An 18,195-nucleotide genomic window follows, 5' to 3' on the forward strand; every position below is an offset into this window, starting at 1 on the left:
AAATCTCAAAAGATCTACTGGGGTGAAGTAGATTTTTTTAAGTCCCACCTTTTCCTATTATTGTCCATTCATCTAAGATGTTGTCTGGTATTGTATTGTCCAGGTGAAAGACTGTTGCACCATCTTTAACAAACAAAACACACACCTACACCACCCCACACCTCCTTTCTGGTAATGCAGTCCTTGCTATCTTCCTTTTTTACTTCCTTTTCTTCCTTAATTACTCATAGAATCTTGTTATTAGGATGATGGTTGTACTTTGTTTCCATGCTCAGGAGAAAAAAAAACAGATTCCCTTTCATTAGCCATGATTTTCCCCCATTACAGTTTCTCTCCTTTGATTTAAAAAGGAGAGCAACAGAACCTCATCTTGAGCTGAGGAAGCAATCATTCCATATTTCTTCTTTCTTTCTCCAATTCTGCAACCAGATTCCCACTCATCACCAAGCCATGCAGCTGTTGGCAGGTCAGTTATTCCTTGTCCTAGAACCAACTTCTCTACCAAGGTTCACTGTTTCCTCAAGATCTAGGATAACCTCCTTCAGTTCCCCCCTCCCTCCCCGCCCCCAGGTAATCAGCTGTCACCTTGGCATCTCTTTCCTACCCAATCAATATTTTTACTAGTTTATCAGCTTCCAATATCACCTCCTGTGCTTGGTTTCAAAGAAGTCTCTTCGGAATGGGTCAGTCTTTGTTCAACCGCCCCATCCAGGTTTGAGGCCAACTGTTTGGTCCCTTTTAGCCTACAGGAAATGTTATGCTACCTTTTATTACTTTACTTTGCTTCTCCTCCCTCCCTATTCTTCTGTCTGTTGTCTTTTCTGTTTGTTTGATGCAGTCTAAGTTCTTTGGGGCAAGGACCCAACAAGTACTATGCAAAGATATGTTGCAATGTAAGGTTGGAGAAAGGTTCCTGAAGAGTTTTAATGTTATTTTTATTAAATATAGAACAATTTGGATATAATTATGTTATATTAATGGTTATAAGTGTTTACATAAAACAGTATTTGCATCACAACATTAAATACACCAAAATCTAACATGATTAAGTCAAGGCACTTGCTTTCTATATACGACTTTTCTTTCCTTTTCTGCATGCCGGGAACCTCCCTTAAAGATTAGGCAAGCTGCAGCAGAAAATGACAAATTGTTAGCTAGCTAATGGATCATTTCTTACAAACCAGTTATCTGACACTTTAAAATTTATTACACTAAGCTTGTGCTTCAATAAAGTACTCTTTACACACCACAAATCACCAGTGCCTCAATAGAGGCTGTCTATAACACTTTTTACAAACCTGTTTATTAAAACAAAAACACAAGATAAAGTCAGCAAAAATGGTTTTAGTACTTACAGTTCAATTTCAACCCAGCCTTTTGAGCACCCTCGCTTTACATACAGACCAACCTGCAGAGCAAAAGTTACAGGAACCAGTATTTTAAAATATTAAATACAAAAGGTATCTATTAAAAATATATTTAAAAATCAGACTTAAAAGACAATTTAGATTTAATGACTGATTTGGAATAGGTATGCCAATAACTAGTACCAATTTACAATGCTGCCATGCATACAATTCCCTCATATGTAGTTACAATAAAGATTATGCCTGGGCAATAACTAGAGAAATCCTGTTACGAGGAAATTAGAATTGTATACAAAACTTCTGCCTCCCTCCCTCTCTAAAGCTTCAGTTTCTTCTACAGGGGAAAGAGAGAATATGGCTCTTTTTTGTCTAAAGAGCTCTACAACAGTTTTTTGTACTTCATGATCTGCTCCAAGACTGATGCCCTATATTAGACTGGCCCTTGAATCAAGTTACACAGAAGAAGGAATTTCAGACAGTCATATTGCCTACTGCTAGAAAATACAAATGAATGTGATTAAGAGATGAGTACACTAATTTGGCTCCAAGCCCATCTATTTTTACAAAAAATTGAACCCCTGGGGCATGGGGAGGAAAAAGTCATTAAAAAGTCTGGAACAGTTAAAGGGATTCAGCCAATTCCTGACAGCTATATAATCCATCCATTATCACTAAACCAACTTTAAATATACCCTCTTAATTTTCAAACACACATATAAAAAGGTCAAACCAACAAATAAATAGATTAGAAAATCCTACTGCCTATTCAAAAGGTCCACTTTCAATATACCATAAATACACTACACTTTATAAAGGAGAAGTGTATTATTAAAGAAAAAAATGACATTTTATTCACCTCTAACCAAAGTTCTTAAAGATGGACTCTACATATTCATATTCATGGAATATGCTGACAGTGCAGCTCTGATGGTGGAACCTTCTTGTAGCAGTGCTCGTTGGAGCATTTTACTATCAGGGCTGCAATGTCACTGCAACATATGAACAGGATGTGCTGAGCCCACCCAAAGAAATATATTTAGGGATTCTCTACACATGGAGTTGTTCCCAATTAACCCCAAATGTTGACATTCTTACTCCGGAATAAGAGTTATTTGTTCCTGCTTAGTTGAACATGTATCTAAAATGCATTAAGATAAACAGGTACAAGGCACTCTTATTCTGGACGAAGAGTGTTCATATTGTCAATAATGCTGTCAATAACACATTTCAACACTCTATATGGCTCTTACCCAAAAGCATTATGTACCCCCAAACCATCTAATTTGCTAACACAAAGCCATTTGATATCAATTATCAACTGATAAGTACCTCAGACTTTCACAGATTCCATGCATTTTGGAAGCTCTGATGAAAAAAAGACTTAAAAGTGATTAAAGTAGTAAAGTGAAACACTGAAAATGTAGGAATTAACACTATTCCTACATGCTTCAATTTCTCTAAGTAGGTTGTGTTAGCTGGAAAATTTAAAGAGGTCCCAACATGAATCAAGTGCTTCCAGACCGAACACCAAAGCTCAGTCAGGTTAATAAGCAGAAGACCAACATTACAGCTGCAGAGCTCTTTGTAGAGCTACAGCAGAGCTGGACAATTCAGAGAGGTTTTGTTTCTGCAGCAGATTGACCTGCTGAGGTATTATTATCCACCTGGAGTTTACAAAGCACCAGGATTACGGCTATTCCTGCTGGACTGGGCCCTAAATTATTAAGTTAAATGTCTAGATCTCAAAAATTTGCACTCACCTTGTCTGCACGCCCTATGAAAGAAGGTTTTCCTGCCAATCCCAGACAAATGGCACAAACAATGCTTGATTTTCCTGTTCCATTAGCTCCTACTATCATGTTCAAATGGGGTCCTGGAGACACTTCACAATTATCATATGTTCTGAAAGAAACCATCATTTTAGGCTAATAGACAGTGATATAGACCAGAAAAATCAATCACAGTTTCATGCAAAACAAGCATATTTACCTCAGCGCCATTCTGACATTGTTTTAAATATGATAAAGCAATACTTCTAAGATTGAAGTCTTTTCTAAACATTGTTTTCTAGAAAAGCTCAACACATGGCAAAAAACCCTAATCCCATATCATTTAACAGTGTAATGAAAATATACCAGCTGCAGCACATGTCTATCCTTTACCATGACGACTGTGGAGAATGAAAAGCTTAGAGTAAAATCCTGGCTCCACTGAATCAACTGCATAGCCCCCCTTAACATCAATGGAGCCAAGATTTCATCCTTAATATTTTACCCATCTGTCAAAACAACAACCAAAAAATGTTAGTCTTTTAGGGAAAATGGACAAGTTGAATTTTACAAGGCTGATTTAAACACTTTTTGTTCAGTTGATTGTTTCTAAGTCCGTCAGATTTGACTCAGGTAGGCAGAGGGCTGTCTCCTGTAGTTGCAGATCTTAGAAGGCATAACCTGTACCAAAGGCCTGTGTGATACCACAGCAAGCCAGATCTAAGATCTGCAGCATGGTTCCCAGCTTCTGTCAGTAGACTGAAATTTCCAGTCCAATCTGAAATTTCTGTGATAAATTCATTTAGTTACAAAATCTGAGAATTTTAATTAAAACTAATATTAAAGAGCTCTTTGGGGTAGAGACAATGGTTTTGTTATATGTTTGTACAGTGCCTAGCACAGTGAAGTCATGATCTATTACTTAGTTCCTAAGTGCTAATGCACTACAAATAATTAATACAATTAATAGTCAGTACTGTACCTCCTGTGCCATTTATTTTTACATTAAACTCAGTATCTTCTACTGTCCATTCCTTTTAAATTTTCCAATTGCCAAAGAGATTTTACTGACAACACTTAGCCGCACTGTAGAAGAGCTCAGGGATATAAGTAATGGCTTGTCTTCATGTATAGTGGTACAGCTGCGCCACTGTACCACTTCACTGCAGACGCTACTATGGGCACGTCTTCACTACCCGCCGGATCGGCGGGTAGCAATCGATCTATTGGGGATCGACTTATCACGTCTAGTGAAGACGCGATAAAATTGATCCCCGACGGCTCTGCCGTCGACTCCAGAAATCCACCGCGGCAAGAGGCGGAAGCAGAGTCGACGGCGGCACGGCAGCGGTCGACTCGCCGCCGTCCTCACAGCCAGGTAAGTCAACCTAAAATACGCAACTTCAGCTACGCTATTCACGTAGCTGAAGTTGCATATCTTAGATCGACCTCCCCCCCCCCCCGTAGTGTAGACCTAGCCTATGTCATCGGGAGAGCTTCTCCTGTTGGTGTAGTTTGTCCACCTCCCTGAGGGGCAGCAGCTATGTCGGTGGGAGAAGCCCTCCTGTCAACACAGCACTGTCTACCCAGGGGTTAGCTGCAACAGTTATACTGATAGGGGTCTGTAAAGTAGACCTCCTGTAAAGGGTTTGGCTGCTGGGGATTTTGGCACCTGAAGAGGAGTGGGAGACAGGCTGTGGGGCAGACAAATAACCTAAATGTTTCTTCTTTAAATGATCAGCAGTTGAATACTTCATGCTGAGGCTTAAACTGCCACACTTTAGGTGTCAGTATTAATCTATTGTGATACATAGGGCAGTCCACACCTCCAAAAGCAGTTGTTTCCCTATCTGCCTGTAGAGTCAGGAAGAAATCAGTGCTGACTTTACATTTACCTTTGTAAGGTTTCTGGCCCCAGCCGTAACGCTAGAACAGTTTTTTCTGGAGGTGTGGAACACGAAAGGCCTGGGAAGGCCACCGCGGAAGCTAGCCAGTACACGGCGCCTTGCCCAAGCCGTTTGTGAATGACGGCCAAGTGCTGTCCAACACTGAAGGTACAGCCAGTGACACACACGCTGCCCGTCTTACAGGGCGGCCGACACCCGGCCACTCTAGTCTCGTTAAGCCGCTAGTGCGAGGAACTAGGCCGGCCCCAGTAGCCAGAGCCCCAGCAGTTAGAGCACCCGGGGGGAGGCAGAAGCCGCACCGGCCCCACTGGCACAGCAGCGGCACCGGCTAGCGAGCTCTGCCCACACGTCTGGGGCCCCCGCGTTCCCACACTGGAGCTGGGCTCCCTCCCACTATCGCACGTGACAGCAGGGGCGGCGCCGCCAGCGCCCAGGGCCACGTTTGCGAGCCAGCCCCAGGCCGGGCCGAGGGGAGCCTGGCGTGATCCCCTGACTCCCGGAGCTGGGCCCTTAGCCGAGTGCCAAATACCCCCGTCCTCACGGCCCAGCGGGCGGCGAGCAGGGACTCGCGGTGCGGCCGTAGCCCCCCAGCACGAGCCGCCGCCCCCCCTCGCCCCGGCAGCAGGGGGCGCCGCACTCACAGGAAATTCTCCATAGTGACCCTGACTATAGAGCCCTCCACGAAGGGCGACTGCGGCTGCTCCCGGCCGCTTCCCTCTGGCCCGGCAGCCCCCGAGCCTCGCTTACTCCACCCGGCGCCGCTGCCGCTAGTGGCGGCCCCGAGTTTCCGCTTGCCCGGGGCCGCCATCTTTGCGCCAACCTGAAGCACCGCCCACCACCTGAAACTTTTGTTGCGCGCCGTTAAGCTGAAAACGAGCCCGACACGCGCGCCCTATTCCCATTGGTAGAGAGAGTGGGACGGAAGGGGAGAGGCATAGTCCGTTGGCTAATGGAACACCGGGTGTCACGTGAAACCTCACTGGTTGAGAGAGGGGTGGGGCCAATTCGTTACTTTCAGTTCAGTATAAAGGGTCCGAACGCGCGAGACTGATGGGAGGAGCCTTCCCACAAGCCAGCCAGCCAGGGCACGTGGTGTATTTGTGACGTTGGCTGTTGCGGGCTTTCTGATAGGGCTTCTCTTTTAGGGTTTTATATGGTGATTGCGGGGGGGTAATAGCGTCCCAACTTGAACCCCTGTCTCCGCGTAGATGGCGCGCCTTATTTGCATACGACGGAATCACAGAGGGTTGTCCCCCACCTTACAAGAAAACTGCCTGCGCCTCGCAGCCTGCTGTGCAGCCATCAAAGACTACATTGCCCAGCACGCAGCGCGGCAAGCGCCGTTCCTTGTGACTGGCTGAGCATTGCATGCTGGGAGACGTAGTTCTCTTGAGCCCCCTGCCCCTTCCCTACTCTGAGGGCTGCTGCTCTCTGGTTTGGGGTGGGAGGAGGTCTCTGTTTTCCCTGGCGGGGCTGATTGCCCCATGCGCTAAGCAGGCTCAGCCTTTCGGGCTGGGGAAGGAGGGGAATTGCTCACCCCACCAGCTGCCTTCACCCAGGGGCATAGGGCAACCCTGAAACTGCCTAGACCGGTCTCCGATACTGGGTTTCTGCATTAAAGTGGTGACAGCAGTCCTCGCTGCTGTGCAATGTGCCAGGACAGGCCCGAGCAGACTGCTGCACCGCTTGTCCGATGCTGCTTCGGTGGTGGAGAGGGTCACTTACGGTCACGACGCTGACACCTGTGGACAATTTTATAAGTGTTGTATAAAAATGCTAGATTTCTAAATACTATGAGTGTCTGGTACTATTAGGTGAGAATATTGATGTAAATGAAATCACAGAAACATAGTGGACTTCTGATAATCCATGGGACACTAATACCACAGTATAAAATATATAGGAATGACAGAGTAGATTGCACTAGTGGGGAAGTGGCACTATACGTGAAAGAAAGAAGAGAGTCAAATATAGTAAAAATCTTAAATGAGTTAAACTGTATGCTAGAATCTCTATGGATATAAATTCCATACTTGAATAATAAGAGTATAGCAGTAGGAATATACTACCGACCATCTGACCAAGATGGTGATTATAACATGCTCTGGGAGATGAGAGAGGCTATAAGAATAGAAAACAGTAATAATGGGGGATTTTAACTATCCCCATATTGACTGGGCACATGTCACCTCAGAACAGGATGCTGAAATAAAGTTTCTAGACACCATAAATGACTGCTTCTTGGAGCAGCTAGTCCTGGAACCCACAAGGGGAGAGGCAATACTTGACTTAGTCCTATTAATTTTATTAAAGCAGTCCTATCATGCCATGTGCCAGCAAGAGGATCTTCAGGAGGGAAGGTGATCTTATATTCCGAGGAGCAAGGGGCAGGAGAGAAGCTAGGAGCAGGGCTCAGATGATTTAGGGTTAGTCAGATGAAGAGTTCCTGGCATGGGGACAGGCTAGCAGCTGGTCTCTTAGTATTGTTTGCTGACACCGTATCCGTTTACATTTTTAATATGGATCAAAGTGCCATTTTTAATTCACTCCTCTATCCCCTCCCTGATATTTGAAATTGGGAAGCATAAAAACTATTGCTGTTACAAAAAAAAATTATTAAGAGGATTTCAAACTGAGGGTGGTGTTATTGTCTTTTCCACAAGATGGCAGCATAATCTAGCAATTCTTCCACAGAGAGAGAATTTTAAAGGCATAGGGGATATATAGTAATTAATAAACAACTCCTTCAGGAATATGCATGTTTTAGCTATTTGCAATCAACTAGGGAGCAGGGGCAGAGATAACCAGCTTCCATTTTGAAGGCTGATTGTATGGAAAATTAGTCATAGGGATTGTTCCTAAAAGTCATTGGTTATTCAACATCCTTTCCCCTCCTTTTGAGGAGGACCCTCAACAGATTCATGTTAGGGGTGGCTGGATATTCCACCATCACTATTGGAACTGGCAGGACTTCCACCAATGGCATTAGGGTTTCTGCAACTTCTTTTCCTTACAGCTGAGCTGACACTCTCAGCTGCCAATGTAGCTTCCAGTCATAAAGAGTGGGGCAACTAGATTAAGGAGTTACATGAAAGTAAAACTGGAGTAAGAGTGATGAACCAAGCCCCTATGTTAAACCAAGATTAATCTAATACTGGGCCAGAATCTGGTCTCATTTACACGAGTGTAAACCCAAAATAACTGTATTAAATTTGATATAAACTGGATTTACACCAGTGTAACTGATAAGAATTTGTCCCTCTTAAGTAATAAAAATATGCAAAAAGATGAGGTAATAGAACATACACATACAAACAGCAAAATAAAGAAGACAATATTACAAACAACCAAGGAACAATGAAAAGGTCTGTCCTGCTCTCAGGACAATGCCAGTTTTACTGCAATACAATTTGTTTCCAGAACAACCAAATATAAACCATTGAGTGTTTGGGATCCTGTAGTTGCTTTTGAAGGCTCTGTTTACATAGGTATACTGGAATAGTCCACAGAACTGGGCTCATAGCAGTTGCATGAGGATTTATTTTTAAGGCTTCTGAAGAGATTTTTAGATGGCTGATTTATATAACATGTCACATAGCTTAGGTATCAGCCTCAATTCTTTGCTTTGCTGTGGTCCAGTTATGCTGCTCCAGTGATGCAAGGTGCCATATAATAGATGAAACTGGCCTCCAGGTCCAGGATATTCCCCTGGTGTAGGGGGTTTCCTACTTGGCACAGACCGATGGAATGACTATGCTGTCTCCCTCCCCTCTCACAGCATAGAGACTCGCCAGTTGGGGGAGTATTGTGGATGCTACCTCTATTCTTAATTGGCCATGGCCATCAAGGGGTCATGTGCTGCCCTGAGGCTGTGAATTCAGGAGACACAAAGTGGCCTAAAGGCACCTTTTCTCTTCCCCCTTTCATTCCTCTGCCTAGTGCAGTGGTTTTCAAACTTTTTTCATTTGTGGACCCCTAAACAATTTCAAATGGAGGTATGGCCCCCTTTGGAAATCTTAAGACAGTCTGCAGACCACCCACTGTTCTATGGTAACAACAACATTTTTGTGGACCCCTTTGACATAGTCTATGGACCCCAAGTTTAAAATCACAGGAAGTATTGGTTAATTAACACATCTTAAGATTTTTGTTTAATGTATATATTGTATTGAACAAAATCAAATTCTTTGATTGTGCCTCCAATGTTAAAAATACACACACCAAAAACCCAGCTGATTGGAGGCATAAGGTAAATCTACACAGCAAAAATAAAAACCCTGCAGCAGCAATTTTAAGAGCCTGAGTAAACTGACTCGGTCTTGCACTATGGGGTAAAAATAGCAGCATAGATGACTTTTGGGCTTGGGCGGGAGCCCAGGCTCTGAGACCCACCCCTATCACCAGGTTTCAGAGTCTGGGCACCCCCCCCAAGCCCAATTTTTAGCCCTGTAGTGCGAGCCCCACGAGCCTGAGTCAGCTGATGCAGGCTATGAGACTCGCTGCCTCAAGTCTTTTGTGCAGTGTAGACGTACTGATAGAGGGCCATATCTTCAGATGTGGCCAAGGAATGTTTAGTGCAGCTTGTGGAGGTGGGGGTAGTGGATTGGACTCTAGATGCAAATTAGAGCAGCCTGAAGTCTACTCCAATATGCACCAGGTGCCAGCAGTCCCAAGGGACCGTTAAAGCAGCTGGGGATCACGGGTGTACAAGGGAGCATTGGCCACTCCTGTTTCCTGGGCCACATACCCTGTTTCAGCAGCCAGAATGGGGACTGGCATAGGAACTGTTACAATGTCTACATATAGAATCCTTCTGTAGCTGGTTACATTGGCTTTTGGGCTGCTCTGGGTTCCTGCAGTGCCAAATATACTGGAGGATCCAGTCCATAATTTGTTCTGAAAATTCTAAGCTTGTTTGCATATCATCATGGCAAGAACTAGAGAACACAGTGTTTGAAGTGGAGCAATAAAATAAGACATTCAAAATTACATTTTATTAGATAGTTTGGTAATTTTAAAACAAACATATTGTAATACAAACACACATATAATGTCTTAAGAGTTAACAGATTATGTCAATTGAGTTTCTTTTTAACATAAATGCAAAACATTTGTGGTTGGTTAAAGTATATAAAAAGTGTGAGTGTAGAAACTGACATTTAAAAAATGAGGCCAGCAGTCCAAACAAAGCGTGCCTCCTCTATTGCATACAAACCAATAGCAGTGTATTTTAATATAGTATTAACTTACACTGAATCACACATTGATGGAACATTGATGGAAGTCCTTTTGTTATTCACATTGATGGCAAATAGATTCATTATAGTAATTAGTCTGGCAAAGAATAGTGAAAAATCCATTCATATGGAACATTTAAAGTATTACCAGTAAGAGACTACATTTTCCCAAAGAGATTTGTCATCATGAATAATTGCTTTCAATGTGTAGGATATTATTAATATCCAATATTATTTACTTATTTCAAAATATTTATGTCTTGAAATAAAAACAAAACCCACTTTCTACCCAACACAAAACATTCATTGAATGCAGATTTAAGATAACACAATATCAGATTTTAATTGTGCCCTTTTTACCTTCTTCTCTTTACCTATGCGACAAAAAAGATTTACCAAACAGCATTAGTATTTTATTGCTTGATCTGTGCAAAATGGGAAGCCTTTATATAATAACTAATATCACATGCAAAAGAGAAAAAATCAATAAGAACAGTCTAAGAAGCCCTGAGTCAGTAACTTTGTTACAAGGACAGGAGTGCGCTGAATTATTCCTATACATCGGTGACATATTCAAAATAGTCCAGTATTTATCGTTTTATACAAAAAGAGGGGTGGGGGAAATTGTCTAGTTTCTCACATATAACTTACATGGTACTTCATTCATTTCAGCAGAACTTATTTAATATTCAATTTCATTTAAGTCATCAGAATCCCCGGATGAATGCTGAGTAATTTCTCCCATTTCTAGAACAGAAAAGAGGGAAGAGTATTAAGTGTTTTCATATTTCTTTATCATTTTTACATACACAGAATTGAATTACCATGTTGGACTTTGACTAAGAGACTGGGCTTACACCCATGTGCCATGGGATCTTTACTTACCACAAGCTATCAGGACTCTGGTTTTACATCTCATCAAAAAAATGGCTCCTCCAGCAGCACGGTGGTCCTTAACACCACACTATTGTGGGATTGATTCAGTGTTGACTCGGAAAAATAACACCGACTCACTAAAACCACTACCTGTAGTGCCTAGGTGTCTCCTAAGAGAATTATAAGCAAGTATAAAATGTACCTATACAGAGTCCAGCCTGGAACAGAATATCATCTATAGCAATGTCACTTCTTATTGACACTCCACGAACTGCTTCAAAAATAATCTGTAAAAACAACCCATATGGTTTTCATAAATATCACATCTAGAAAAAAGTACATCTTTTTAAAAATGCAAAACCCCGATGCAGGCTATTTTAAGATATAATATAACCCCGATGCTGTTCTAAGAAAAATTATATGCTCAGTGATTAGCATATTTTAACAGACTTCATTCTAATTGGTCAGAGAACTGGGATGCATGTGACACCCAGAAAAGGCCAATCAAATCTCAGAATTTGGTATGGAACTGTTTTGTCCTAAGGATGACTGATAAATAATCAGTTAGTTTTCATGATATAATGCTTCTCTTGTTTTTTCATTGCCTGAATGTTGTCCTTATCACCTGGGCAAGTTGTGAGGGCAGAATTTTGTGATAAACCAGCAAGTTCTTCCCCTTACTCCTGTAGTTGAATGTAGCTCTTAATAAAAAGCAATTTTTCTAATTAATCTCTAGACATTTAAGACAAAATGAACCTATCAGTATATGTTTTCTATTAATGGTTAATGATTTTGGGGCTAATCTTGCTCCAATAGACATTAGAAATGTTACCACTGACTTTAATAGAAGCAGATGCAGGTTCTTATTGAACACACCAGAGTTAAAATCTTGGCCTCATTGAAGTCAATTGCAAAGCTCCATTGACTTCAACAGGGCCAAGATTTCACTACAGAATTACTGAGGCACAGCCACAAGAGGAAACACAGCAGAAGGGGTCTCTGTGCATTGTTAGAAATGTTTTTGATAATCAACAAATACTTTTTTATTTGTTAAGTTCTAAGTGTATGAGGGATTTTTTTTATAAACCAAATATAAGCTCGGATACCCTTGGGTAGCTAAATTCTTCTAAGCAGCCTATTAACAGAGAATTCTTGTCAGCAGAAGTATGAGTTCTCCTTGATAATAAGCAATTGTCTCTATTCTGGATAGTTTACAAATTGAATTAAGCATTGAAAAGGAATACAAGGTGGGCATATTTTGTTTGGTTGTTTGTATGCATCTGCTTGTTTGTTTCATTTACACAAGGGCCAAGATGCAGCAATTCTGGTGAAAGCTAGGAGGTCCTGAATAGTCAGAGAGAGTGATAGGATAGTCTATTTTTCACCCAAATTACATAATTTTAGAGGTCCCTCTAAGAAGGCTGTTGGTTAAGGAGTATGGAATAACTGAATCTAAAGATGAGTTGCCAGATGAGGTCACATCATAGATGACCAATGGTTGGACAGATAAAATTGGCAACTATGGGATGTGCTCCGAGACCCGTAGAATGTGCATCTTAACCAAGAGAGATGCATCATTAATGAGTCCAAATTTCAATGAATTGAGAGTTTATTGATCTATAGTGACGTTGAAAGAGAAACCTAAACCAGTTGTGGAGAAGAAATACAAGCAAAGATGAACAGAAATATTAAAAAGGGACTGAAAGATTTTCCTCCCTTAAGATTTTTATGTGCATATCTATGCAATCAAAGTATTTGGGTCAATAAGGGTCTAAGTCATTTTTGTTGTCATCTTCTGTAAATCAACATACAATTAGATTTAATAATCATTTGTAGTAAAATATTCCAAGTAGTACAACCTTGTCTATTACATCATCTTCCATCTGTTTCATTTCCTGTTATAACTTGCACAGTGCATTTCTAACCTTTATATCTGGATATTCAAAATTGAGGTTTGGTTCAAATACATCTCTAAATTTAATGTTAATGTGGCCCAGACTTTCATAATTATGCACATACTTTCATGGCTCACTTGCACATGCAATGTACCTGCATGAGCAAATGACCAGTTGGACTTGCACAGTCAATTAATGTAATTACATGGGCAATAATGGTAATTTTGGCTTCAAAAAAGGCATGCAAATATGCCTGCAATGGAAAATGTGCAGTTCAGAAAATCTAGATCTATCAAGAATGAATATTATTAGGGTCCGGTCCCATGAGGTGCTGAGGGTCCTCAAATTCCATTGAAATTAACCTGGAGTTTAGGGCAGATGGCGCCTCTCAGGACTTGGCCCCTAATTGGCAGTTACATCTTCAGCTCAAGCTTTGTGCCAAACTCAGAAAGCCACAGCCTTGAAGAGGCCTTGAGAATTGTACCATATTTTTGCAATTATGCCAACTTCAGAGAAGGTTGTTCTGCAGTTGGAGAAAATAAAACATTTATGAGCTTGAGATAAAAATGAGATCTAGAAGATATAGCTAAGACCACTGGCAAGAAAGGGTGGAACAATATCATTTAAATTAATATATACAAAAACAGACATGATCAGTAATATAAATTGAGACATTCACATCTGCAACCCACTTATGACTGTATCTGGTATATTCCCTCCCTCTTATAAATTGGGAGAAGTTCCCCAGTATTTCACCTTGCTCAAATGAAATGCCACATGCAGCACCAGTCAGTGATCCTGAACAAGAAGCATCTCAACACTTTCTCTGTCATGGACAGAAGAGGACACAAGCTCTGAATAGCCTCATTAATTTGATTTCCTCCCTCCAGGTCTCACTGAAACCCCACCTATGTCAGTTTTTAATTCTGACTTCAAGTGGAGCCCAGTCTCTGAGCTAAAAAATGAATCCCAGAGAACAGTGCAATTTAATCTTCCATGTGGCTCAGTCTTTTGCTTACCTGATGGTATTTATCACATTCATATTCTATCAGTCCCCTTAGCCATGTGATGCTCTGTTCACCTCTCCTTCTCCATAAGAGGGTTTCTTCACTATCACCTTCCTTTTTCACATAAACATTTAACAATCCAGTCCCAGCTCCATGCATGTGATAGAAAAATGTCAAGCACTGCTTTCCAGAGATCCCTCTTAGTGACCTTGAGGTCAGACGTGCTTTCTGTCCATAGATCATATTGGATGCCTCTATGTACATGTAGTATCCTTAAAAAGATACAAGACCAAATATTAGTAAAATAAAATGGTTCTTTCTCTCAGGATGTTCAATAATAAGCCTGTGTGTGAAACCTGTTTAATAAATGCATGCTCTTGCTCACAATACAGTTCAGAAGTGAATGACTCTGTGTTAGTTGTATAGTAAAGCAGAGTATATGAATGATTAATGAAAAATATTTTTAAATTAATATATACTAAATGAAAAGAGTGTGTACAAAGAAATAATCTAACATGAATGATGATAAAGGGATAACATTGGAAATAATAAAGGCCTGAAGTATGTAAATATGGAAAGGTTGCATATTTTTAAAATATACACTGTTTAAAATTTTTGCTTATGCAGTAGAGTCGTACTGGTGGAACTGAGTGGAAATTTTTTACCCTGGTGTATAGTACTCGAGTATAGTAAGAAATACTGATTTAGATCAAAGGTGCAACCTCTAATAATCCAAATAAAGCCATGAATTTAAGAGAAGTAGAGATTTAATTATGTTAATATATGGACCAAATTCTGCCTTCAGATGAATGAACAGGGATCTCTCTGACTGCAACTGTTCTTAACCCAGGGGTATGGCATGAGAGAGGCAGAATTTCACTGATCTGAGAGTTTACTGATCTCCTGGAGTACAATGGGAGTTGTGTACATGCATCAGAGGTCAAAATTTGGCCTATATTTAGAATTGCTGCTTTTGATAAATCAAAGGAATAAAAATAAGTCTTTGCCACGGAAGACATCAATCATGTGTCTGTTTCAGTGAACAAGATGTAAAGATACAAGTCAAGAGAACTGATTATCCAGAGTGCATAAAGGATTATGCTCTGAAGTCTGAATTGTGGGAAAATTGGTTATTAATTGGCAGAAGACAAATGATTTTTCCTCTGAGGGCCATCACACAGCTATTTCAAGCTGGAGCATACGGATATATCAGAATACTGGGAAGCATCCCAATGTCCCATCTGTTATGCATGGCAACTATTTTGCATGTTGAGGCACACACTCCACCAGTAACTAGTAAGTTAAAATTTTGCAGCAGCTGTTCCTGTGGTCCCACTGCTCCCTTCTTGTCATGTTGGCAAGGAAAAGTTGCCCTTCCACCCCTATGAATAATAGAGTTTACAACACTTTTGGGGAGACAGGGAATTCTTAAGGATCAGTGAGACAGGAGGAGAGCAGAGAATGGCAGGAACAGCTGGTAGATGCTCTGAATGTTTTTGATGATATTCAGAGTTATATTATCTAAAATCATTCTGAAGAGGTCCTCTGTGGCCAAGATTATTTTTCTGGTGGTGAGTAGCCCGAGGAGAGAGGAGAGAAGATGTGCAGGGGTGGAAGCGTAGAAGAATATCTACAGCTGCGGATCTTCAAACAAAAGCGCACTCCCTATAATCTGTCAGAGGAAATTCCCAGGGCTATTATACAGAACTGAATGCATGCCGGTTACAGAAATTTTAACTATTGTTTTGCTTAAAAATTATTCTTGAAGTAAAAATCCAAACTCAGAACTAGTGTCATTAGAGTAAGCTAATATAACAAAGCAATAAAGTCCTTGGTTTCAGTTTTGAGAGCCAAATCAAGTTATAAACTAGCTGGAATGTCTAGATCAGATCTAGATTTCATTATCCCATGTTTGTAAAGTTCCCAATATATTTGGGTGAGCTAAATAAGTGAAACAATGATCATCATTTTGAAAAATATTTTTATGTGACAGAATTAAGACTGACAGACCAAAATTACTCTCTTTCAGCCCCTTTGAAAATCAGGACACCATCCTCTTGGCTGTCTCAATGGTTAGTGGTTTCTACAACCAGACAATAGATCTGAGTTCAATTTCTGCTTCAAAGATCATGAGCACTTTGAATAGAGCACACTCATTTCCTAGGGTGGGGAATCTCTCTACAATGTCTCCTTCAGCAAGTAGATGGGCTTCAGTCTTGGGAAATATGGGGCCTGGAATATGTACTAGAAAGGGGATAACAGATGACACTATGTAGAAAATCCGGCTGAGGGAGAAACAGTAAACAAACCTGCGCCCTGCATTTCTTTATAACAATGGTTTTCAACCAGTGATCCACAGACCCCTAGGGGTCCAGAGACTATGTCTAAGATTTCCAAAGGTGTCCACACCTCCATTCAAAATTTGTAGGGGTCCACAAATGAAAAAAGGTTGAAAACCACTGCTTTATGACAATACAGCCTGGTTATGAAACAAAACAAAGCTGACAAAGCTGATTTAGTGTAGTCCTTTTAGATTACTATATATAGAAAAGGAAGGCTGTATAGTACAGTGATAGTCTACACATACCTATACAGGTATCACAACCACATTTAAAAAATATTCAGTCAAATGGATTTAAAAAAAACACTCAGAAAAATATTTACCCTGTCTTTCTGGCTGGATTCATGCAAATCTAGTTTATGCAAAAGAAGTGGGTGTTAAAGATGGCAAAGACCTACTGGTATTAGGTCATCTAGTTCATAGCCTGCCAGAGTAGGATTGTTTCCTATGCTACATTTTCTAGCATTTTTCCCAATTTTAAATGGACCAAGCAATAAGGCTTCCCTCATTTCCTTTTGGAGACTATTTCACAGTATCGAAGGCAACATTTTCCTGTTATTCAGCCTAAATTTTTCCTTTGCATAATTTAACCATAACAACTGCATCAAATATGCTCAAACTTATAACTGATTTGGTTGCTTCCATTTTTCATTTCTAATATCATAGCAGGAGTTTGATTAGAGCTTTGGCATTCCTGAAATGTATTAATACTTCTGCCTACATGTAGCACTGTCTAGCATTGATTGTGGGAGAACATAATTGCTTTGAAGACTGAAAACTACAAGTGAGGTTAAAACTCTTCCATGTATATTCTCAGTTCAATGCTCAGGGCTTTGGCCATGTAGTCCACATTGACATGAAGGGAAATTGTGTAGCTGAAGCTCTGTAAACAGTTAAGAATATTCTCCTTCTCCATTAGCATCTCTTTCCTTTCCTGCATTAACACAGAATTTTCCAATCCTGCCCAGGACGTAGCTACTGGAGGGGCTTTATTAAGAAGTGGAAAAGTGACGTTCTGCTGAGTATACATCTCTTCTATGCACAAATATCCCTCTAGATAGAGTGTGATTAGAGAGAAGGCAAGGCTCTTATTATTTTGTTAACTAGAAACAAAATAGTTTTGCAGGTGCTCTTGAATGTAGCTGTATGAGACTCTACATACTCAATTGAAACAACTATGTTTAACAATGTTAGTATGGTTTAAATTCAGCTGTACACAGACTGAATTATAACACTGTTCGGCAAGTCATTTTGGACAATGCCAAGCTGTGTTATAATCAGTCTAAAAATATGTTCATCATAGCTATCAGAATTGTTATAATTCAGCTCAGCTACTGAGTTTAAGCTTTATTGCATGAATTTCAGCCCTGTGCAAGAGTCCCAACAGAAGGCACCACTTAAGTCTGCTAAAGTATTCTGAGAGTTTAAGCAGTTATGAGCTGGGTGAAACCTTGTTAAGGGTTGAACTCATCCTTCAGTTGATATATCTGTAAGCAAAAGCCTCACCAAAGACAAAAGGTGTGTGTGAACCTGCCCAGGAGGTTTTGGCTGAGGCAGGGATGGGAAAACTTTTTGGCCCAAGGGCCACATCTGGGTGGGGAAATTATATGCAGGGTCATGAATGTAGAGCTGGGGCAGGGGGTTGAGGTGCGGGAATGAGTGCAGGGTGTGGGAGGGGGTGCGGTGTGCAGGAAAGGGCTCAGGGCAGGGGGGAGGGGTGCGGCAGGGGGCTCAATACAGGGGGTTGGGGGCTCGGGTGCAGGAGGGATGCGGCAGGAAGCTCAAGGCAGGGAGTT

The 18,195-nt window shown here is 41.0% G+C and overlaps 2 protein-coding genes across 4 annotated transcripts in view; both read right to left on the bottom strand.

The window, feature by feature from the left end:
- The window catches only part of SMC5 (structural maintenance of chromosomes 5), an 86,284-nt gene extending 80,414 nt beyond the window's left edge, over window positions 1–5,870 (bottom strand). The window contains exons 1-3 of one of the 2 annotated variants that reach the window (XM_026652369.1): window positions 5,685–5,870; window positions 3,128–3,269; window positions 1,356–1,408 (exon numbers count right to left, since the gene is read on the bottom strand). In XM_026652369.1, the coding sequence (XP_026508154.1) occupies window positions 1,356–1,408; window positions 3,128–3,269; window positions 5,685–5,851 (362 nt within the window). In that variant the 5' untranslated portion in view covers window positions 5,852–5,870. Of the gene's footprint in view, window positions 1–1,355; window positions 1,409–3,127; window positions 3,270–5,031; window positions 5,106–5,684 lie in introns of those variants that run through there. The other variant, XM_026652371.2, reaches the window with a different exon arrangement.
- Window positions 5,871–10,054: 4,184 nt separating this feature from the next.
- Window positions 10,055–18,195, bottom strand: part of MAMDC2 (MAM domain containing 2) — a 96,862-nt gene continuing 88,721 nt past the window's right edge. Inside the window, exons 12-14 of one of the 2 annotated variants that reach the window (XM_024211022.2) lie at window positions 14,071–14,330; window positions 11,359–11,443; window positions 10,055–11,027 (exon numbers count right to left, since the gene is read on the bottom strand). In XM_024211022.2, the coding sequence (XP_024066790.2) occupies window positions 10,963–11,027; window positions 11,359–11,443; window positions 14,071–14,330 (410 nt within the window). In that variant the 3' untranslated portion in view covers window positions 10,055–10,962. Of the gene's footprint in view, window positions 11,028–11,358; window positions 11,444–14,070; window positions 14,331–18,195 lie in introns of those variants that run through there. The other variant, XM_024211023.3, reaches the window with a different exon arrangement.

Source organism: Terrapene carolina, unplaced genomic scaffold (assembly GCF_002925995.2).
Source record: "Terrapene carolina triunguis isolate 2854851 unplaced genomic scaffold, T_m_triunguis-2.0 Scaffold113, whole genome shotgun sequence".
Lineage (NCBI taxonomy): Eukaryota > Metazoa > Chordata > Testudines > Emydidae > Terrapene > Terrapene triunguis.